The sequence below is a fragment of the Trachemys scripta genome, chromosome 12, assembly GCF_013100865.1.
Source record: "Trachemys scripta elegans isolate TJP31775 chromosome 12, CAS_Tse_1.0, whole genome shotgun sequence".
NCBI classification, from domain to species: Eukaryota; Metazoa; Chordata; order Testudines; family Emydidae; genus Trachemys; species Trachemys scripta.
Window position 1 is genome coordinate 41,637,222 of NC_048309.1, and position 24,078 is coordinate 41,661,299.

The following is a 24,078-nucleotide window of genomic DNA, read 5'->3' on the forward strand; positions in this document are numbered from 1 at the left end:
ATTACTGCGCCAGGCAGACACAGTGACACAGAGCAAAGCAGGGACCTGTGCAAATCAATGGGACATGGATTCTGACCAGACTTTCTGGCCTCTATCTTGCTGTAATTTATCTGTCTAGAGAAAGGGAAACACAAACACAAGAAATTTGCACTAGATGGAAATGAAGGGACATCTTCTGCTTCCCCTTTCCACTCCCTCCTCTCCCCAAATAGACTCCTTCTGTGCTAAACAGTCCTGAGAATCTTGGCACGGTGACCTTAAAGAATCAACAGCTGTCGCTCCCTGGGGACTAGTCTACAAATATCAATTACTCTGAATTAATATAAATCAGTTTAGTTAAATGGATGCCACTTTTGTTTGTGCACTCTCTTATTTCAGTTTCAAATTCGTTCCAGCGGTTCAGCTTGGGAGCCAGGAAAAATGCTGGAAGCAAAGTTTATAACCAAAGTGTAAGAGTGTCCACATACAGAAAGTCGATACGGTTAATCTCAATGGGATTGGAATCACATCGTTATTTACATCATCATCCCTGTGAGTGTAGAAAGTGTACACACACATACACACATACACACCAGATCTCATTCCCTCCAGTAGGGGGAGCAGTGATACAAGCAGTGATACAAGCAGAGAGAAAGCGAGAGAGAATGAGAATGCTCTTGTATTCCAGAACTCTGTAAAGGAACAAGTGAGTTTTTTTCTCTCTCATAGAAACATGATTAGATCTCAGATGAGACTTGAGGTCCAGCTAATCCGGTATCCTACTCCAACGGTAGCTGATGCTTCAGAGGAAGGTTGTTTGCAGTGTTGTTGTAGCCCTGATGGTCCCAAAAATATTAAGATACGCAAGGTGGGTGAGGTAATATCTGCTACTGAAACAACTTCTAATGGTGAAAGAGACACGTGTTTGAGAAACACAGAGCTTCTCTGCAGGTCTGGAAAAGGTCAGACCTGAAGAAGACCTCTGTGTAGCCAGACAGCTTGTCTCTTTCATCAACAGAAGTTGGTCCAATCACAGATATTATTTCACTCACTTTGTCTCTCAGAGGAAGGTGGATGATAATCTGTGCCACACACAGGTTTTACTAAATCAGATACTAAACCTCAAAGATTACTTATGGGCTTGTTGCAGGAATCATCGGGTGAGGTTTAATGCCTTGTGTTAAGCAGGTCAGGCTAGATGATGGGATCCCTTGGTAGTCCCATCTGGCCTTAATATCTATGAATCTATGAAAATTACTGAAATGTTCCCAATGTGATTGCAAATGAAATGAAATTACATGAAAACTCAATGGAATTTTACATTCAATGAGATTTGGCTGCCTAACTCCCTTAGGTCTGTCTGGGGGAAAAAGCCATTGAATTATAATAATTAACACAAGAATTCAGGCTCACACCTTCTGTTTAACCTTCAGTGTTTGGACACCACCTGCAGCAACGTTTCCTGAGGGGGGAGGGATAACTCAGTGGTTTGCGCATTGGACTGCTAAACCCAGGCTTGTGAGTTCAATTCTTGAGGGTGCCATTTAGGGATTTGGGGCAAAAATCTGCCTGGCAATTGGTCCTGCTTTGGGCAGGTGGTTGGATTAGATATGATCTCCTGAGGTCCCTTCCAACCCTGACATTCTATGATTCTATGGCCACCTATTACTGTGACAGAGAGCAAAGAAGGGACTCATACAAAAAAGATGAGGCCAGTAAACAATAGTGAGGTCAGAGTTACAGAGACAGTTAAGCCACCCAGAGAGAGAGACCCACAGTAAATTGAATATGAAAAAAATATATGAATAGATTTTCCCCAGAGAATCCAGAACTTACCCCCTTTTCCTGCCCACCGTTTGCCTTTCAGCTACCACAGGATCTCGTCAAACTCCCTGAGAAAATACATGTATTTGTTTTCATTACAATGGTTGCATGAACAGGCAGGGGAAGATTAATGGAAATGTAGAGTTACACAAAATCACTCAGGGCCCAGGGGCGCCGCTCCCTGATTTCTTCTACAGTCAGGTGTGGGGGTTCTGCGGGCTGTCAGGGCACAGGAGGGGGTTGGATGGGACAGGAGTCCCAGGGGGCCGTCAGGGGGTCAGAAGCAGGAGGGGTCGGATAAGGGGCAGGGGCCAGCCAAGCCTGGCTGTTTGGGGAGGCACAGCCTCCCCTAACCGGCCCTCCAGACAATTTCAGAAACCCGATGCGGCTCTCAGGCCAAAACGTTTGCCGGCCCCTGCAGTAGAAGGTAGCACTGACACAAGCAAACCGAAACGAAAATCAGCACAACACATCTCATTCCTGCCTTAGGGGGCAGCAGTGTTTCTCCCACCCACCCTCACTCCCAGGCAGTTCTTCTACATGAAACACACCTAGTAATACGGCGCTGGGTTTCTCCCCGGCCTGCGGGTCAGATTCTGCCCTGTGTCCTGCCACCACAGCCTGGGTCCTGACAAAGCCCAGAGGCTGCATCTTCTCTCCATTCCCTTTTCCTGCCCTCTCACCACAGCTGCTTTTCAGGCTCTGCGGCCTAAACCCGCCCTTCCCCCACATTCAGCTGCTGCTCCTTCCCCATCTGACATCAGGGGGAGAGATAGCTCAGTGGTTTGAGCATTGGCCTGCTCAACCCAGGGTGTAGGGTTACCATACGTCCGGATTTTCCCGGACATGTCCGGCTTTTTGGGCCTCAAATCCCCGTCCGGGGGGAAATCCCAAAAAGCCGAACATGTCTGGGAAAATCGGGACATGCGGGGCCCGGGGTGCTGGGCTGGGGGCCGGGTTGGGCCCGGCGGTGCTGGGCCGGGGGCCGGGCGCCGGGCCGGCGGTGCTGAGCCAGGGGCCGGGCGCTGGGCCGGCGGTGCTGAGCCGGGGGCTGGGCTAGCGGTGCTGAGCCGGGGGCCGGTGCTGAGCCAGGGGCCGGGCGCTGGGCCGGCGGTGCTGAGCCAGGGGCCGGAGACCGGGCTAGTGATGCTGAGCCGGGGGCCGGTGCTGAGCCGGGGGCCGGGCGCTGGGCCGGCGGTGCTGAGCCAGGGGCCGGGGGCTGGGCTAGCGGTGCTGAGCCGGTGCTGAGCCGGGGGCCGGGCCGGGGGCCGGGCCGGCGGTGCTGAGCCGGGGGCTGGGCCAGGGGCCGGGCTGGGGGGTGCTGGGCCAGGCCGGCAGTGCTGGGCGGGCCGGGGCTGGCACCCCAGGGCCTGAGCCGAGCCAGGCTGGAGACGCCGGGGGGGGGGGGCCAGACTGGGCCACGCCTCCTCCCCCCACCCACCCCAGCTTACCTGCTGCCTGCTTCAGGCTTCCCGCGAATCAAATGTTCGCGGGAAGCAGGGGAGGGGGCGGAGTTGGGGCGGGGATTGTGGGGAAGGGGTGGAGTTGGGGCGGGGCCGGGGCCCCGTGGACTGTCCTCTTTTTGAACACTCAAAATATGGTAACCCTAGGGTTGTGAGTTCAATCCTTGAAGGTGCCACTTAGGGATCTGGGGCAAAATCAGTACCTGGTCCTGCTAGTGAAGGCAGGGGGCTGGACTTGATAACCTTTCAAGGTCCCGTCCGTTTCTAAGAGATGAGATATCTCCATTAATTAATAAAATTCCCATGAGAGGGTCATTTCCCTGGGCCCATTTATATCTATCTCACTGCTTGAGTTCGGAGTATAATGTTTTCACCCGTGTAGCTATAACAGTGCAAGGCCGACTTTGGATGAGGTTATGCCAGTGTAAAGGTACCTTACTCCACTCTAGTTTGTCCCCTTTCTCCTCTGGGTCATGAGCAGCATTTTGTCTCTTCTCCGAGGACGTCCCGGCGTTTGACAGAAAGAGCACAGTGTATGGCCCCTGACTATTGCCTGTCCCTGAGCCATTCCCTGCTTTTCTCAGCAATGTCCCGAACCGCAGAGCTTGGAAGGGAGTCACCGGACACTTTACAGGCCAGGGTAAGGGACTGTCTGGGTTCAGCCTCACACACACCTACACACAGAGCAAGTTTCACTCCCCACAGCAGCGCACAGCAGTGTGTCTCTCTCACACTGTCTCTCCCCCTCACAGGTGTCTCTGCTACAGGAAAAGCACCGGGCACTAGGGTGATGCGTTTCCCCCGAGCGTGTGCTCTAGACTGTCCCTGGGTTACTGCCGTCACGGCCTTTACTCTGACAGAGCCCACAACCCGCACAGTCCCTCCGTGCCCAGCTCTCTCCCTTTCCCTGAAGCGGTTCCTCACACTGTGGTGCCTGGAACCAGCCACTGGCTCCCCACAGCTGCGGCTCCTTCCCCATCCAACACTCCCAGGAGAGTCTCACGTCTCTGGACATCTCCTCTCTCTCGTTTCTATTGTTCAGCTCTGCCTGGGGCATTCGGCAGCAGGCGCGGCTGGAAGGCTGGATTCAAACCCCCCAGTGTAGGGACCCGATCCACAGTCCCTTGCTTCCCTGAAGGGCTCCAATGAAGGTGACTTGACTTTGGGCCACCGCTGACAGGAAGGGGATGTGTGACTCTGCTTCCAACAGACAGCGCTCCCTGCCTGGCGGTGTCCCTCCCTTTATACCCGCTGGGGAACCTGCATGCAAATCCCTGCCCTGGGGGGTTCCTGTTAAATACCAACCCCTGGTTCTAGGAGTCTCAGTCTCTCCCCAGACACAGAACTGCCCGGTCCTGTCCGCTGGGGAATTTCCCTCATTTTACAAAAAGGAGAATGAAATCTCTGTGGCTTTTCCTTTCCTTGTTCTCCACCTTCACCTGTGAGTGTCTATCGGACAGCGGGAGAATTGGGGACAGATGCACAGATTCATTCGGTGACGAATTTCCTCCATGTTTTGTTTCTCTTTCCCCAGGTGTCATCTCTCAGGTGCAGCTGGTCCAGTCTGGCCCGGGGGTGGTGAAGCCCGGAGAGACCCTCGCACTGACCTGCGTTGTCTCGGGTGTTTCCATCACTAGCAGCAGCTACGCCTGGAGCTGGATCCGGCAGCCCCCCGGGAAAGGGCTGGAATGGGTAGCACGTATATACCCACACGACGGGAGAAAGTGGTTTGCCGCGTCTCTCCAAAGCCGGACCACCATCTCTTCGGACACCGCCAAGAACCAGTTCTCCCTGCAGCTGGCCTCCCTCACAGCTGCAGACACCGCCAAGTATTACTGTGCCAGAGACACACAGCGACACAGAGCAAAGCGGGGCTGGTACAAAAAGGGGAAGCGGATTGTCTAGAGTCACTCGGGGCCCTGTCACACTCACGTCTCCATTAGAAGCAGGGTGAGACACTGGTCACAAGGGGTTTAGGAGGTGGAAATCGGGGAGGGAAAATTCCTCGTCTCCTCACTCAGCTCCTGGTAACACGGACACACAGAGATCCCATCTCACGGCCCCCCAGGGGGGATCAATCAGACAAGCACCGGCAGGTCGCGTTCCCATCGCTGTGGGAGGTTTGATAGCTATCGATATTCAAATATCAATACAAATACAATATACACATATTTATGTGTATCTATTCAATATATTTAGTGTGTATCTCTATGTGTAGACACACACTAAACATTTCCCATCATTCACACCACTGTGGCTCTTTCGGGTAATGTTGGTCACTAATTCGGCTCCTTAACCCCTGAGGTTTGACTATCACTGGTTCAAGTCCCGAAGGAGAAGGTTTAATATCCCCGCCAGCCATATTCTGCCCCCTATCCAGTGTGTGTCCCAGGCAGCCCCGACCCTGACCAATCACAGGACTCCTTTGGATACAGCCCAGAAGCTGCCGCTTTCCTGTCTGCCAACTTCCCGGCCTCCCTCGTGCCCTGAGAGCTGTTTGCTGGTGTTACTTGGGCAAATCCAACCTTTCTTCCTCTCCCAGTTAGACGGCCTGGCCTCTTAGCTAGAGACCCAGACAGAGAGAGCTGGCCCTCACCCTCCCGTCCCGGGCCCAGGCCCCCTTTACCCAAATCCCTGCTTCACTTTCTGAATCCTCTTGCTTCCCCTTTGCTGGTTCCTCCTGCGTTTTATGTGAGCATCTGCCTCTTTACAACCATGGGATTTATTTCCAAATTCTCTTTCCAACCCCACTCAAATGATATCAACTATTCAAAACGCGCCCAAATCCAGTGGGTTTGGGGATCCCAATTCCCTTAAAGACTGTTCCAAAGCCCCACCCATATCTGCAAATTTCACATTAGCCACACACCTGCCCCCCACCCCGGTGTACAACACTCAGGAGGTGGACTCTGCTTCCTCGTGCTGCGCACTGAAATGTGCACCCAGGGACTCACCGAGACAGGGGTGATGGTTACATGAATGGTGAGATACTCTGGGCCTGGTTTCCAAAAGATGCTCAGCGCCTGTATCTCTGAGTGACCCCAGTCACAGATGTGGGCGATTATCCACTTCTGGGAATCCGGCTCCCTGTGACTCGCTGGGCATCGAACAATTCACACTCCCAAACTCAGAACCGGAGTAGGAGCCCATGTCAGAGGTGCTAAGCGGGCACTGCTCTGCCTGAACTCAGTGAGAGCTGTCGGGGCCCAGCACCTCCAAAATTCATCCCTTCCGCTGCAGTCAGTTATGGGAGGAAGGGTAGGATTAGGGGAAAGGCGCGGGGCTGGGTTAAGGAGATTCGGGTTCAGATCTGGTCTCTGCCAGACACTGCCTGAGAGAAAGTGGGTAACTCAGCTCGTCTCTCCCCCTGCCCAGTCCCCATCTACAAACACCCCCCGTCCCACTCGGGCGTCACTCCCACAACCCGCCAGCCATGCATGAGGCCTTTTCTAAGCAGCAGCAGCTGCAGCTCTGGATGCGGCCAGATGGGGGCGCTGCTCCCAAGCAGAATGGAATTCCACCGCCAAGAAAAAGAACATTCTCTCTTATCTCCCCCCACCCAGAGGAGGGCAGATTGACGACTCTAAAGACGAGACAGGCACCTATCAATGGGGACAAGATAGCTGTGATCGAAACCAGCATGGGATAACTCCCTGAGAGACTTAATGAAAGAACAAGATAAAGGATGAGAAGAACAATTTAAGAAAACAAGCACTCATCAAATGACAATTGATTACAGCATGACAGTGCAAAACTCATTGGTCCCAATGAAGGAAAATCACTATATAAACAGGGGGCCTTGCCATGAAACGTTGGGTTCGTCTTGCTAAGACTTCCCCAGAGCATCGTGTTGCGACCAACAGAACCTGGCTCCTATCTGCCTGTGATCAACCTAGCTGGCCACTAGATTGAGCCAGACTCTCGACTGGTAACTATAACATCGACTGGCGGGATGCTGTGTGTGTGACTGAATGCATATGCTAATTGCTGTATTTCCAATAAACACGGCGTATTGCCTTTTCCCCTGAAAAAGATCCCGTGTGCTTCTTATAAGCATAACACACAGACACTGGAATCAGCTCTGCAAGGGGAGCACTCAGCTAGGGAATTGCCCAGCATTCACGTGCACACCCCCCTCCCGAAGTGTAAACCCAAAATTGTGTCATCTTGCGCTGCACAAAGAACTGCACAGTGTAAGATCATTGACATTCGCTCCCTCTCTCAATGTGGAGGAAGATTTGCACAGCTTTTTGCCCCCAGTTATGAATTCCACAAATTGGTTTTAGAGAAAACAAAAATAAGTTTATTAAGTACAAAAGATAGATTTTAAGTGATTATAAGGAATAGTAAACAGATCAAAGCAGATTACCTAGCAAATGAAACAAACATGCAAACTAAGCTTAAAATACTAAAGAAACTGGTTACAAATAATAATTCCTCACCCTAAATGTTGCTTTAGGCAGATTGTAGAGATTCTTGAAGGCAAGCTGCTCTAGATTGCAGTTTAAAACTCCTGGTATTTCTTTCACAGTCCTGACACCTTTCCAGCCTGGATTCAGTCCTCACCACCCTGCCTTCGGTCTTGTTTCTTAGATGTTTTCAGCAGTCATCCTGGGGCTGGATTCAGTGGAGAATGAACACTGATTAAGTCACTCCCCTGCCTTAAATAGGTTTACATATGGTGGGAACCCTTTGTTTTCCAGAATGGTTCCTCCCCGCACCACAGCTCAGTGGAAAATACTGGTATTCTACCATGGAGTCCATTACCCGGTGACATGATCACATGACCCTGCAGTGTCAAAGAAGCCACGAGTCAAAGGCCATTTGTAGCATCCCAGGAAGGTGGGAGACTAGCATCTCCAAAGACATATTGTTCTCCCTAAGGGTCCATTGACTAGTCCCCAGCTAGCCAGCCAGACTGATTGCATTCTATCTGGTGGGCAAAGACTTTTGTGCAAAGACTTTTGTAGTACAGCTGTATAGTCAATATTCCTAACTTCAGGTACAGAAATTATACAAACACAATAATCATATTCAGCAAATCACAACCTTTCCCATTATACCTCACGTGCCTTATCTTGCACAAAATAGATCATATTTATGCTATAATCATATTAGAACAATATTCTATGAAGAATATGGGGCATAGTGTCACAACTCCTGAAAAAGGGGCAGAGGATTCTATGCAGTGCAGCGAGACCAGTTTTAGACGGTGTGTTGGATCCTGGCTGTAACACACGCATTCACACGAACACAAACTCCTGCACAATGATCCCCCCCCGCCCCCGATAGTAAATCGAATATCAACACCATATCCCACAAATAAAAAAACTCTCTCACACACAAACACATCCACAGACTCACTCAAAGTGAATCAAATATGAACAAAATACATAAAAATTTGTATTAAACGAAACACACTTCAGGTAATTTCTCTCTACCACATCTCCTATCCAGAGCAAGGTCTGCCTAATGTCCCACAATACACTGTCCCACATTTCTGTTGTGATACACAAATTCAGTCAAAATGTGGGTCTGCATAATCTGATGTCCCAGGGAAATTATGTCAAACAGAAATAAAATAATGTAACGGCACAGAGATGGAAAGATTAAATGGATATAAAGAGAAAGAAAAAGTCAACACACTGTGTGTGTGTGTGTGTGTGTTCTCTGTACACAAAGGTATAAACGGACACAAAGTGAGACGATGTCACTACCTCCATTAGGGGGCGGCACACAGAGAGAAAGAGAGAGCATGTTTCACAAACGCACACAGAACTGGACTCTTCCTCTTCACCAGGGACCGTTAGTGAAAAACACAAGCATTCAGACACCGGGAAGGTCGCGGTCTTTGCCTTGGGAAGAGAGTGACGGGCGCGCACGCACGCACACTCAGAGAGAGGGAGGGAGGGAGAACAACTCTGATTTTCTCCATTAGGAGGCAGTAGTCTGTCACACCCATACACAGAGAGAGAGAGTTAGATAAGTTCATGGAGGACAGGTCTATCAATGGCTACTAGCCAAGGTGGGCATGGATGCGACCCCATGCTCTGGGTGTCCTTAAACCTCTGACTGCCAGAAACTGGGACTGGATAAGGGGGGATGGATCACTCAGTGGTTGCCTGCTCTGTTCATTCCCTTTGAAGCACCTGGCATTGGCCCCTGTCCGCAGACAGGACACTGGGCTAGATGCACCTTTGGTCTGACCCAATGTGGCTGTGCTTATGTTCTCATGGGGAGAACCTCACATTGATCTGTGCTGTGTCGGATTCCTCCTTAGGACCAGATTTTTAACGTTATTTAATGCTCTAACTGCCAAAAAAGAGGGCAGATGATTCTATGCAGTGCAGTGAAACCAGTTTTAGATGGAGCGTTGGATCCTGGCTGTGACACGCACATTCACATGAACAACAACTCATACACAGTGATATCCCTCCACACACACACAGAGAGAGACTGATGCAGTAAATCAAATATGAACACCAGATAACAACAAAAACTTCTCTCTCTCTTTCTCTCTCCCTGTCTTTCACACACACACACACACACACACACACACATACACACTCCCTTATAGACTCCCCCAAAGTGAATAGAATATGAACACAATACATAAAATGTTGTATTAAACAAAACCAACTTTAGGTAATTTCTCTCTGCCGCATGCCCTACCAGAGCAACGTCTGACTAATGTCCCACAATAAACTGTCCCAAAATTCTGTTGTGATACACAAATTCAGTGAAAATGTGGGTCGGCATGATCTGAAGTGCCACGGGAATTATGTGAAAGAGAAATCAAAAAATGTAACGGCACAGCAGACATGGAAAGATGAAAAGTTTAGTGACTTCTCCATCCCAGCCAAGACATGCTGAAGACATGTTTCTGTCGACTCCACCAGACAATACTCCTTACCTAGACTTCTCCCTGTCGCCTTATATCTGCTGGGTGAAACCCGCATGCAAATCCCTCCCCAGGGGGTTGCTGTTTAAATACAAACCTCTGGTTCTAGGCGCCTCAGTCTCTCCCCAGACACAGAACTGCCCGGTCCTGCCCGCTGGGGAGTTTCCCTCATTGCATGGAAATGAGAATGAAATCTCTGTTGCTTTTCCTTTCCCTGCTCTCAACCCCCCCTGTAAGTGTCTATGGGGCAGTGGGGGAATGAACCATAGATTTGTTCGGTGGTAATACTTTCCTCACTTTGTTTCCTTTTTCCAGGTGTTCTCTCCCAGGTGCAGCTGGTCCAGTCCGGCCTGGGAATGGTGAAGCCCGGAGAGACCCTCACCCTGACCTGCGCTGTCTCAGGTGTATCCATCACTGACAGCAACTACGCTTGGCACTGGGTCCGGCAGCCCCCGGGAAAGGGCTGGAGTGGATGGGGTATGTGTACCCGCATAGCGGGAGCACAAGCTACGCCCTGTCTCTCCAAGGCCGAATCACCATCTCTGCAGACACCGCCAAGAACCAGTTCTCCCTGCAGCTCCGCTCGCTGACAGCTGCAGACACCGCCGCCTATTACTGCACCAGGCAGCCACAGACACACAGCGACACAGAGCAAAGCGGGACTGGTAGAAAAAGGGGAAGTTGGTTCTAAGCAACCAAGTGAGGCCAGAGAAGCAGGGATAGCTGAGCCCTCAGAGATAAAGACACACACAGTAGATTGAATATGAACAACCCACATACTAATAGATATCGGTTAAAAATGCCTCCAGCTGCCACCCAGTTTCTCTGGACACTATTTACCTTTCCGCGGCCACGGGAAGCTTTGCAAACTTACTGAGAAATGTGTCAGTTGTTACATTACGTTTATTATAGTAACAGGCAGAGACAGATTCATGGCAAAACAGTTACACAAAAATCACTCAGGACCCCTGGGTCTGTCTGTTTGCCTGTGTGTGTGAGAGTCTCATTCTGTCCAGTAGGGGGCAGCAGTTTTCCCCCTTCCCCCCCAACACCAAGCGTTTCTTCTATAGGCAAGCACCTAAACTGAGGTGCTGCATTTCCCCCCCCGTGTGGTCCCACACCAGTTCTCCCCGCAGTTCTGCTCCCACGTGTTACTGTGCTGGTGACAGAGAGTAAAGCAGGGCAGGGGGAGGCTAATACAATAATTCCTGTTCAGATTCGCAGCTCATGAAATACTGCGTGATCAGCCCCCCGTGTTCCTAACCCTTATCCCCAGCCTGGAGAGCGGGGCTGGATCCATGATTTCACGCAGAAATGGCGGGTGCCCAGTTTACAGGGGCTGTTGAAAATGGCACAAAACATAGTCGGAAACCCACGGAATGATGGGAGAGAAAGATCTGCATCATGTGACAGTGAGCCTGCACCCATGATGCACTGCAGTCTGTGATCCATTCCCTATTCCCACAGTTCCTAGCAACAGCAGCAGGGGGTGAGTTGCACAGTGGGATAGTTACCCATGATGCACTGCTCTCTCTGTCAGTGCTAGAGAACCAGCTGTGGACCTGCTCTGCCGACACAGGGAGCGGCGTGTGAACGCACACAAGCGATGCAATTATTGTGGTTTATGATCACCGGCGTAACTTGCGTCAGCCTAACTCTGTAGTGTAGATGCAGCCTTAGGGAAAGTGGATTCAACACAGAGGTTCGGGCCTCTCTGGTGCTGTAATTTACCATTTCCATTGTAGCCTGCAGGGAACAAGACATTGGTCATGGCTCACTCCAGATGGTGGCGTCTACAAACAAAACTGTTCCATCCCCCTCTATTGTACATCTCCCTTCAGGGCTGCTGCAGCCCCAGCTCTCAGGCTGAGACACCCCAGAAGAGGCATCTTCTCTCCATGCTCAGTTCCTCCCTTTTAACTAGAGCTGTTTCTCAGTCTCTGGTCTCTGAAACCAGCCTCTCCCTCCCCCTGCAGCTGCGACTCCTCCCCCCTCAGATGTTCCCAGGAGCTTTGTTCCTATTGGCAGAGTCTGAACATGGCTTGTACTGATTCCGTTTGCCCAGCACAGTCTGCAGTAGCCACGGCTCCAATGGAGAGAAACCCATTGACTGCCCCGGCCTGTGGGTCACACCCTAAGAGATGAAGGGGGCTGTGTCTCTCCTACCCAGCAGACAGCCCGGACTAGCTAGAGGTCTCCCTGCTAGTTTATACTCACTGGATGAAATCTGTGTGGAAATGCCTGGCCCAGGGGGTTCTCCTGAGTCCAGGTTCTGGTAACTGTCCTCTGGACCCACCTTCCTACCCTCAAACAGCCATCCCTGGTCCTTTGCTGACCTGAGCGCACGGTCTCTCCGGGTGTAAAGAGGACATCTATCCCTGAGAGGACATCGCCATGTACCGAGCGCCTGCCCCGGGGGATTCCTATTTAAATACAAACTCCTGGTTCTGGGAGCCCCAGTCTCTCCCTAGACACAGAACTGCCCGGTCCTGCCCTCTGGGGAGTTTCCCTCATTGCATGGAAATGAGAATGGAATCTCTGTTGCTTTTTCTTTCCCTGTTCTCTGCCCTCACCTGTGAGTGTCTATGGCGCAGTGGGGGAATTGGGGACAGATCCGTAGAGTTCTTTGGTTGCTAATTCTCTCTTTGCTCTGCTTTGATTTTCCCAGGTGTCCTCTCTGAGGTGCAGCTGGTCCAGTCCGGCACGGGACCAGCAAAGGCGGAGAGACCCTCACAGTGACCTGCGCTGACTCCGGGTTCTCCATCACGACTCTGCAGTACGAGCTGGATGGGATCTGGCAGCCCACTGGGAAAGGGCTGGAGTGGGCGGCTTAGGTAGTTGCAGACAGTGGTGTGAGCACAGGCTATGCCCCGTCTTTCCAACGCTAAACCACCATCTCTGGAGACACTTCCAAGAACCAGTTCTCCCCTTGGTCAGCTCACTGACAGCTGAAGACACCACCACCTCTTCCTGAGCCAGACAGACATGAACAGTGACACAGAGCAAAGTAGGGACTGATACAAAGGGGAAGTGGCTGATAAACTGCAAAGTGAGGCCAGAGTGACAAGGGTAATTTGAGCCCCCGCCCAGAAACACACAGTGGCTAGAACAGGACAAACATCCCCAGAGCTATTGTTAAAACTGCCCCCAGAAGCCCCCAGTCTCTCAGCGCCCAATTGTCCTGTAGCTGCCCCAGGAATCGTGTCCAGCTACTGCCAGAATACAGTGAGTGGTTTGTATTTCAGTGGTTCTAGGAAGAGGCAGGGACCGATTCACAGATGCGCAGGGTTAGGCGGACAGGGACAGGTGGAGGTGTCGATCTGTTTTCCTGTGTGTGTCTCTGCATGTTTGTGTAGACCAGGGGTCGGCAACCCACGGCAGGCGAGCCGATGCTGAGTGGCACGCTGCTGCCTGCCCGGGGAGAGCAGGAGGCGGAGGGGAGGAGGGGCTGGGAAGCGCCACGCTGGGGGAAGAAGCGGCGGGGGGGGAGCGTGGCTGCCGCAGGACCAAGCTTCTGCCTGCCCCCGCAGGGGAGAGCGGTGGGGGGGTCCCGGCCCCCCACCCCACTCAGCCCCCCCGCCCACCGCTCTCCCCTGTGGGGGCAGGAGGCGGAAGCTTGGTCCTGGGCAGCCACGCTTCCCTCCGCCCGCTTCTTCCCCCAGCCTGGTGCTTTCCGGCCCCTCCACCTCCTCCTCCCTCTCCCTGCCGGGATGGCCCTTGCAAGGGGGAGCGGAGCAGAGCCGAGCGCAGCGTGGTGACTGCTCCGTAGAGGAGGCAGAGAGAGGTAGGGACGGAGCCTGGGGAAAGGGGGTGGAACAGGGCATATCCCTCCCTCAGCGCGCGAGCCCTGGACAGAGCTGCAGCCGCTTGGCTCCAGGGGGGCCTGAGCTCCTCCCCGCTCAGAGCCGTGTGGTAAGGGGGCGGGGCTGCGAGCTCTGGGCCGAGCGATGGGAGGGGTTCTGGGGGGGGTGGTCAGGGGACGGGGAGGGGGGGTTGGATCGTGGGCATTCCAGGGGTCTGTCAGGACTCGGCGGGGGGGGTGGATAGGGGTCGGGGCAGTCAGGGGACAGGGGGGTTGGTGGGGGGTGGGGTCCCGGGGTGGTGGTTGGGGGTGGTGGTGAGAGGACAAGGAGCAGGATGGGTTGGTGATTCTGAGGGGGGTAGTCGGGGGGCAGGAAGTGGGTGGGGGTCGGCTAGGGGGCAGGGCCAGGCTGTTTGGCGAGGCACAGCTTCCCTACCCTAAAGCTCATTCAGCGGTTTGAGGCTTGCAGACAGATATTTAACACACAGAGCCAAGCTGTTCTCTTTTCCATTAGGGCTACCATCCCTTTCACCTCTCAAATGCCAAATTATAGTCTACACTTAATTTCAGTGCCATAGGGAGATTCATGTCAGGGCAGGGGAGCTTCATTTCAAATTAGCCACTTTAGATTAACAGTGATAGAGCCAAGAGAGCCATGGGGGAGGGATCCCATGAGAAGAGCAATATCCTACACCACCTACCTCCTTCCCAACCCTACCAAGGGAGACTCCCCTCCCCTGCATTCCCCGAGGCTCCAGAGGGGTTAATTCAGTGGTTCTCAAACTTTTGTACTGGTGACCCCTTTCGCACAGCAAACCGCTAAGTGCGACCCCCCCCCTTATAAATTAAAAACACTTTTTAATATATTTAACACTATTATAAATGCTGGAGGCAAAGCAGGATTTGAGGTGGAGGCTGACAGCTCGCGACCCCCAGTAATAACCTTGTGACTCCCTGAGGGGTCCCAACCCCCAGTTTGAGACCCCCTGGGTTAATTTAATTTTAACACCCTGTGTCCATTCACAGGCATGTGCTATTTTGAGCATTTCAGTTTTCACAACATAGGCTCATCCCAGATTCTGGAACGAGCTCAAATGCTCAGTTCATGGAGTATGTACATAAGCTATACTAAAGACAAACCCACAGTAACCGTCTCCAGTTTGTGAGGGACCCCATGGAGCCAGTCTCTAGGAAACAGATACATTCATGGAGGTTAAGTCCATTAATGTGTATTAGCCAGGATGGGTAAGGAATGGTGTCCCTATCCTCTGTTTATCAGAGGGTGGAGATGGATGGCAGGAGAGAGATTACTTGATCATTGCCTGTTAGGTTCACTCCCTCAGGGGCACTTGGCATTGGCCACTGTCGGTAGACAGGATACTGGGCTGGATGGACCTTTGGTCTGACCCAGTACGGCTGTTCTTATGTTCTTATGTTCTAACCTAAATGAACCCGAAGTTATGGAGACAGATATGAGTGAAGGAAGCCAGCAGAGTATCAGAAACCTGGACAAATCTCTGACTGGATGGGCTCAGGCGTTTGGTCACAAGCTGAGGTGGTTCAAAAGTTTTGGATTTTTTTTAAGCAGAATTTTTTTATTGTTTCTTTAAACAATCAAACACAGCAAGCAGCAAATATTTGGCCACACACTTCTGAAACCCCAAACCATGTTCAGGTTTTGGCAGACTAATTTCAGCTTTTCAATTAAAAAACCCACAATAAATTTTGAAGGAAAGCAGAAATTGTCTGTGATTTTTTTCTGCTTTTTAAAAACCCCTAGTTTTTGATCCCAAAAAAGTTTTGACGGAAAATATTTGTCCAACCCTTTTAATGAGCTTTAGTGCCTTTTAGCACTAGCTGATGCTGAGAACCAGTGATACCTTGTAAAGGTGACTTGAAAAGAAGTTTTCTCAAAACTGGGTTTGTGCTGAGATGCGGAAGGTTTTTAAATGTTTATTTTTCCCTGGGCCGCCGGGGGGGGGGCAAGTGGGGCGATTTTCCCTGGGCCCCACAGGGACCCCCATGAGAATATAGTATTCTATAGTATTGCAACTTTTTTTATGGAAGGGGCCCCAAAATTGCTTTGCCCCAGGCCCCCTGAATCCTCTGGGCAGCCCTGCCTCACCCAGACACCCAAGAACGCATGGGGCGGAAGGCTCCGGGCACTCAGCCACTTCACTCCAGAGGATGGCCCAAGCAACAGAAGGCTGTCATTCAAACAGTTTTGATTTGTAGAGTGTCTACAATAAGCAATGTGGCCTTGTCCTTCCCTCCTCCCCCACCCCACCCCACCCGGGCTACCTTGTCAGTTATCTCATTTTTTTTTAATTAATAAAGAAAGAATGTATGGTTTCAAAACAATAGTTACTTTATTTCCTTTGCCAGCTGTGATCAAAGAGTGGAGGGTGGTTTGCTTACAGGAAATTAAAATCAACAAAGGGGGTGGGTTTGCATCAAGGAGAAACACACGCAACTGTCACACCGAAGCCTAGCCAGTCATGAAACTGGTTTTCAAAGCCTGTCTGATGCGCAGCATGCCTTGCTGTGCTCTTCTAATCGCCCTGGTGTCTGGCTGCTCAAAATCGGCCGCCAGGTGATTTGTCTCAACCTCCCACCTCACCATAAACATCTCCCCCTTACTCTCACAGATATGGAGCACGCAGCAAGCAGCAATAACAATGGGAATGTTGATTGTGCTGAGGTCTAACCTAGACATCAAACAGCGCCAGCGCACTTTTAAATGTCCAAAGGAACATTCTACCACCGTTCTGCACTTGCTCAGCCTACAGTTGAACTGCTCCTTACTACTGTCCAGGCTGCCTGTGTACGGCTTCATGAGCCATGGGAGCAAGGGGTAGGCTGGGTCCCCAAGAATCACTTTTGGCATTTCAACATCCCCAACAGTAATTTTCTGGTCTGGGAAGTAAGTCCCTTCTTGCAGGTGCTCGAACAGCCTGGAGTTCCATAAGATGCGAGCATCATGCACCTTTCCCAGCCATCCCACATTGATGTCAGTGAAATGTCCCTTGTGATCCACGAGTGCTTGAAGCACCATTGAGAAGTACCCCTTTCGGTTCACGTACTGGTTGGCAAGGTTGTCCGGTGCCAAGATAGGGATATGGGTTCCATCTATCACCCCACCACAGTTAGGGAACCCCATTGCAGCAAAGCCATCCACTACCTGCACATTTCCCAGAGTCACTGCCCTTGATAACAGAACATGAGTGATTGCATTGGCTACTTGGATCACAACAGTCCCCACAGTAGATTTGCCCACTCCAAATTGATTCCCGACTGACCGGTAGCTGTCTGGCGTTGCAAGCTTCCACAGGGCTATCACCACTCACTTCTCAACTATCAGGGCAGCTCTCATCTTGGTATTCCTGTGCTTCAGGGTGGGGGAGAACAACTCACAAAGTTTCGCAGCCACTGGGAATCATCCCATACCTGCAACACTATGCGGTCCCACCAGCCTGTGCTTGTTTGCCGGGTCCAGAAATGGCATTCCACTGTATCAACCTGCCCCACTGCCACCACGATATCCCAATTGCAACAGCCCGTGCTTTCAGGAACGTCTGTGTCCATGTCCTCCTCACAATCATCTTCGTGCTGGCGTCTCTTAGCCAGGTTCTGCACATACTACAGGATAATGCGCAAGGTGTTTACAATGGTCACAACAGCAGCGGTGAGCTGAGCGGGCTCCATGCTTGTCATGCTATGGCATCTGCATGGGTAACACAGGAAAAAAGGTGTGAAATGATTGACTGCCGTTGCTTTCACGGAGGGAGGGTGGGAGGGATGGGACACTGACGACATGTACCCAAAACCACCCATGACAATGTTTTTGCCCCATCAGGCATTGGGAGCTTAACCCAGAATTCCAATGGGCAGTGGAGACTGCAGGAACTGTGGGATAGCTACCCACAGTGCACCGCTCCGTAAGTCGAAGCTAACCACAATAGTGAGGATGCACTCCACTGACTTAATGTGCTTAGTGGGGACATAAGCAATCGACTGTATAAAATAGATTTCTGAAGATCGACTTCTATAAAATCGACCTAATTTCGTAGTGTAGACATACCCTAAGGTTCCTTATTATAATGCCTGCCTACAGGTACCTGGCTCCACTGGAAATTACAGCCATGAATTAAGCCCCCTGACTCTCTACCCCACTCTGCCTGAGACAGAGACTGGAGTTCAAGGTAGATCTTGTACCTCCCAGGAGAGAGCCCAGCCACTGGGCTAGGTTTTCGGGGGACTCATCTCCATATATCTGCAGTCGAGGTGGTTGTACTTGTTACAGAATCCTTTAATAGTCTTTGGACGCGAGAGCAAGACAAAGTGTGAATGAGAATGAGTCTATAGCCCAGTGTTCAGGGCACTCTGCTGGGATCAAGGGAGGCTCCTGTGTAAGTCCTGGTGCTCTAATGATTTTTTAAGTGCTGTATTAACAGGTTCCAGGCAGTGTCATGTGTTGGCTACAACAATGTGCTGGCTGGGCCTCAAGGGACCTGGCTTTTCTCCCAACAGCCAACAGACCTTGGGCAAATCAGCTTCCGTCTCTGTGTCTCAGTTTATCCACCTCTACAAAGGGGACACTACAGCTCATCGTCCTTTCCCAAAGCTCCGTTACAGACCTGAGTGTTTTTATCATCCAAGGGTGTAAGAACTCCTGGGCTAAATTTTACACCATGGATAAATTCAGTGCTTTAGATCAGTCTGAAGATGCTTCTCTTCTCTCAGGTTCTCACACAATTGTGAATAATAATCTCCCTTCAGTGCTGCCTGAATCCTCCCTCGACTCTCCCCTAAAGAGGGAGTCCCAGAGACGCTGCTCTCCGCCAATGAATCCCAGGGAGGCTCCACTGCAAAATCTTAACTCTGTCCTCAGACTCCCCCCCCGCCCAGCTTCTCCCACCTGTACCCACAGGCGGGCCCCAGACCTGGCCCAAAGCACGAGCCAGGCTTGCTCAGATCACATCCCTAGTGTCATGGATCATTTCAATGTAGTCGGTCACTGCTGGGAAGGGAAAGGGGCTTCCCCCAAATCCCTCCCAGCGCCATGGGAAATCTTCCCTCTCCAGCGGGTGGCCCAGCCCAATGGATCCCTGGGACGTGACCCCTCCCCAGACACTGACTCCCCTGACCAGAGCTGAGTCCCCCCAATCCCCAATATCACCTCACAATAGCCAGGCCCTCAGTTCCTGGGTGAGGAAATACAGTCACTGCAGGGAGCTGGTCATTCCTCCCAGGGGTCCGAAAGTGTCAGGAGGATCCCAGCGCCCTGTGCCCGGCACTGCACAGACACACAGGCCGGGAGAGACTGACTCCTGCACCCGGAGCCCTAGGGCGAGTCAGTCAGATCACTGGCAGCAGGAGTGTGTGTCTCTTATAAAGCGGGGCATGCAAATGAGGGAGACAGTTTCCTGTTTAAATCTGTGCTTCTCTCTGACAGGCTGCACCCGGAGACACAATCCTCAGCCCCTGGGTCTGTGCAGTTACCAGCCAGTCCCCTTGAACAGCAGGAAACATGAACATTTTGCTCCTTGTAATTTTCGCTGTAGCAACTTTGGAAGGTATTTTCCTCCTCTGAATAACTTGCACAGTTAGAAGGATATTGTGTTACCGCTGTTTTTATACCGATATTTACAACCTGTCTTTATTCCCAGGTGCCTGGTCCCAGTCACTGGTGGAGTCCGGAGGGGATGTGAAAAAGCCCGGAGACTCTCTCCGCCTCTCCTGCAAAGCCTCTGGGTTCACCTTCAGCACCTATGGGATGAGCTGGGTTCGCCAGGCTCCCGCGAAAGGACTGGAGTGGGTCGCCTACATTTACAGCTCCAGCATACACTACAGTGACTCGGTAAAAGGGCGATTCACCATCTCCGGAGACAATCCCAATAGCCTGTTGTACCTGCAGATGAACAGCCTGAAGCCCGAGGACACCGCACGGTATTACTGTACGGGAGACACTCACAGTGAGGGGAATCCCATCAGGGCTAATACAAAAACCCGTGCGGCAGAACCAAACTTCTCCCATGCACCGCGTGGGGGCAGCACTTCCACAAACAATCCAGCACTGGGCACAGGAACGGGATCTACAACCAGAGTGAAAAACAAATCAGTCCTCAGGTTTCAGAGCTCAATATCTATATAGAGAATCATAGAACCCTGGGATTGGAAGGGACCTCGAGAGGTCATCTAGTCCGGTCCCCTGCACTCATGGCAGGATTCAGTGTTATCTAGACCATCCCTGACAGGTGTTTGTCCAACTTGCTCTTAAAAATCTCCAGGGACGGAGATTCCACAACATCCCTGGGAAATTTATTCCAGTGCTTAACAACCCTGACAGTTTGGAAGTTTTTCCTAATGTCAAACCTCCCTTGATGCAATTTAAGCCCATTGCTTCTTGTCCTATCCTCAGAGGTTAAAGAGAATAATTTGTCACCCTCCTCCTTGTACTCCTCCTTTTATGTACTTACCAACTGTTATTACGTCCCCTTCAGTCGTCTTTTCTCCAGACTAAACAAACTCGATTTTTTTCAATCTTCCCTCATAGGTCATGTTTTCTAGACTTTTAGTTATTTTTGTTGCTCTTCTCTGGACTTTTTCTAATTTGTCCACATCTTTCCTGAAATGTGACGCCCAGAACCGGAAACAATATTTCAGTTGATGCCCAATCAGTGTGGAGCAGAGCGGGAGAATTAAGTGGCTTGTTTACAACACTCCTGCTAATAGATCCCAGAATGATGTTCGCTTTTTTTAACAGTATTACATTGTTGACTCATATCAAGCTTGTGATCCCCTATGACCCCCAGATCCCTTTCCGCAGTTCTCCTTCCTAGGCAGTCATTTCCCATTCTGTATGTGTGCTACTGATTGTTCCTTCCTAAGTGGAGTAATTGGCATTTGTCCTCATCCTATTTACTTCAGACCATTTCTCCAGTTTCTCCAGATCATTTCAAATTATAATCCTATCCTCCAAGCACTTGCAACCCCTCCCAGATTGGTATGATCCACAAACTTTAGAAGTGTCCTCTTTATGCCATTATCTAAATCACTGATGAAGACATTGAACAGAACCAGACCCAGAACTGATCCCTGCGTGCAGGGCCGGCTCTAGGTCTTTTGCCTCCACAAGCAAAAAAAAAAATTGGCCGCCCCCCCCCCCCCCTCCACACACACACACACACACTTTTTGGCTTTTACACGTTTGCACTTTGCAATGTTTGTTGTTTTGTTTGTTTGACTGGGTGCGGTACTGATGCAGCATTGGGCAATGACTGCATCTGAATCTGCTGGAGCCGGGTGTATCTGCCTGAATTTCTTATTGAGACAGAGGAGCTGAAAAGCCCCATGGGCCACTAGAGCGCCGGAGTAACTCGTGTGCCTGGGATATGTGTGGAGGGGAAATACAGACTAGAGAGGGACATTTCCAAAGGCTTAAATCACCACGAGCTTTGCTGCCCCATGTCACGCCTGGGTCTCTTGAAGGAAGGCTACAGGGTTGTGCAGCCGCGGTCGGAGGCTGAGCGAGAGCCCTCAACAGGGGACAGTTATCTCCTGAGACAGCCCTGGGCTTTCCTGGGCACGCTCCGTAGTTCAGTCTTACTAGGAGCTGGGCTGCTGCTTCCGAGCGCTTTCTGCTCCTTTCCCTCCTTTCAAATGAGCCTGACGTTCCCCAGATCATTCCCTGACATGGGTGAGGAGCGCGCTGGAGAATTGCCTGCTGTCCGACGGGGGCTAATCCCGACACGGCCACTTGATCAGAGGTCGGGTCATTAGCTTTAAAAAGTTGTGCCTGAATGAAAGGATTTCTGCCGGCTCAGATTCGTTCCCAAGGGGGCGGGGGAGGGAGAGAAGAAGGGGGAAGCCGGGCTAACCCTTGAAGGGGTATTTCATGGCGCTCTCTCCCGGGGCGTCTCCCTGAGCCCCACTGGCTGTACGGCAGCGCAGGGTGACCTGGCAGGCAGCACTGACGGTGTTATGGGCTGCTCGGCAAGGTTTTATTATTATAACATCTACTTGAATACTGATGCACAAGCAACACACACACACAAATGCATATTTGCAAGGTCCTATTTTCTTAAGTCAAGAGCACACTCAGACACAAACACACACGCGTTTACACTCTCAGTTGCTCTTTGTCCTTCCAATAACAGGCCGCAGGGACACACAGATACAGTCACACACGTTCCACCAAGCAGGGGGCCGCTACACCCAAACAATCACACCTATGTCAAGAAAAAACCGATCTTATTCCACGCAGGCTCAGCCGGGGCAGCAACCCACGGACCCCAGCAGGGGTTCGCGCAGGTCTCGGCGCTCAGACTGAGGGGTCAGCCGAGTAGGAGGGAGAGCTAACGGGTTTTAAGCTCCATGGCAGTGTACTGACTATATGTAAAAGTGTTTGGTGTCACTTAGCGAGATGGCCCCAAGCCCCACAAATACAGGAATTCTGTCTCTCACCCCGTGTAAGACGCAGGCCTGTGCAACGAGGGGATTCCGGTCAAGTCACAGCCCACCCTGCCCTGCCCGTTCACCTTCCATCCCAGCTGGGCGAAACCCACATGCAAATCCCTGCCCTGCTAAACACCAACCCCGGATCCTGCGAGCCTCAGGCACCGCGCCGCGCTGGCCCATTTCTTCCTGCTGCGGGGTATCCCCTTCCTCCCACACCTCGCAGAAATGGCGTTGCTGCTGCTGGGGTTTCTTTTCTGCCTCTTGGCAGCTCCCTTCTGTGAGTATCTCGGGGACGCGCAGCCCCTGCTCTCCTCCCTGCCCGCAGTGCAGCGTGGAGCGTCACTTCTCCTTTTCTCTCCTTTGCCAAGGTGTCCGTTCACAGATCCAGCCGGTCCCGTCTGCCCTGGGAGAGGTGAAGCCCGGAGAGTCTCTCACAGTGACTTGTACCATGTCGGGGGACTCCATCGCTACCCACACCTGGTGGAACTGGGTGTGCGAACTCCCCGGCCGAGGGCTGCAATGGGTAGGGCGCATCCATTTCTCCGGGAGCACAAACTACACCCCCGACCTGCAAACCCGAGCGAACATCGGCAAAGATGATGCCAAGAATGAGTATTACCTGCAGCTCCGCTCCCTGACCGCTGCGGACACCACCACCTATTACTGCACCAGGTGGGACCCACAGTGATACACGCCATGACAAGATCCCGGGAGGGGAGAGTCCCCCCCGAATGAGGCGGCTACGTCTCTTCCCTGTTACAACCTCCCTGCCCTCTCCCAAGGCGCCTGAGATCTTCCCCCTTTGCACCGATAGCTCGTTTCCAATCCTGACAAATTGCCAGTTGCTGTTTCCTAATTAGCTCGAATCTTCATTGGCCGGGAGGAAGTGTGATTCGGGGATTAGGAGCTGGCCAGAGGCGCATCTGTCCTGTTTATTGCTCTGCAAGACATGAGGCAAATCACTTAGAGCCAGATTTTTAAAGGTATTTGGGCGCCTAATAATTCCCGTTGAAATACCTTTTAAAATCTGGCCATTTATTAGGCTCTGTGACTGCCCCTCCCACCCACCCCCCCGGGCTACCAGACAAATCAGAATCCTGAGTTTCGCCTGATGAAAAGGGCCAGGCCCCAGAGAGATCTCCACCTACAACCAGAATTAATTTATCAGTTAATTTACCAGTTCTCCCTGCAGCTCCGCTCCCTGGCAGGTGTAGGCACCGCCACCTATTACTGCGCCAGGCAGACACAGTGACACAGAGCAAAGCAGGGACCTGTGCAAATCAATGGGACATGGATTCTGACCAGACTTTCTGGCCTCTATCTTGCTGTAATTTATCTGTCTAGAGAAAGGGAAACACAAACACAAGAAATTTGCACTAGATGGAAATGAAGGGACATCTTCTGCTTCCCCTTTCCACTCCCTCCTCTCCCCAAATAGACTCCTTCTGTGCTAAACAGTCCTGAGAATCTTGGCACGGTGACCTTAAAGAATCAACAGCTGTCGCTCCCTGGGGACTAGTCTACAAATATCAATTACTCTGAATTAATATAAATCAGTTTAGTTAAATGGATGCCACTTTTGTTTGTGCACTCTCTTATTTCAGTTTCAAATTCGTTCCAGCGGTTCAGCTTGGGAGCCAGGAAAAATG

The 24,078-nt window shown here is 51.5% G+C and overlaps 1 protein-coding gene and 1 gene segment (V, D, J or C); both read left to right on the forward strand.

Moving 5' to 3' along the window:
• Positions 1-5,335, forward strand: part of LOC117885743 — a 115,782-nt gene extending 110,447 nt beyond the window's left edge. Inside the window, 1 exon segment of the V gene segment in view lies at positions 4,801-5,335. Within this exon segment, the coding sequence occupies positions 4,801-5,171 (371 nt within the window).
• LOC117885520 overlaps positions 1-24,078 on the forward strand; it is a 297,171-nt gene that overhangs the window by 120,205 nt on the left and 152,888 nt on the right. The gene's annotated exons all lie outside the window — the stretch shown is intronic.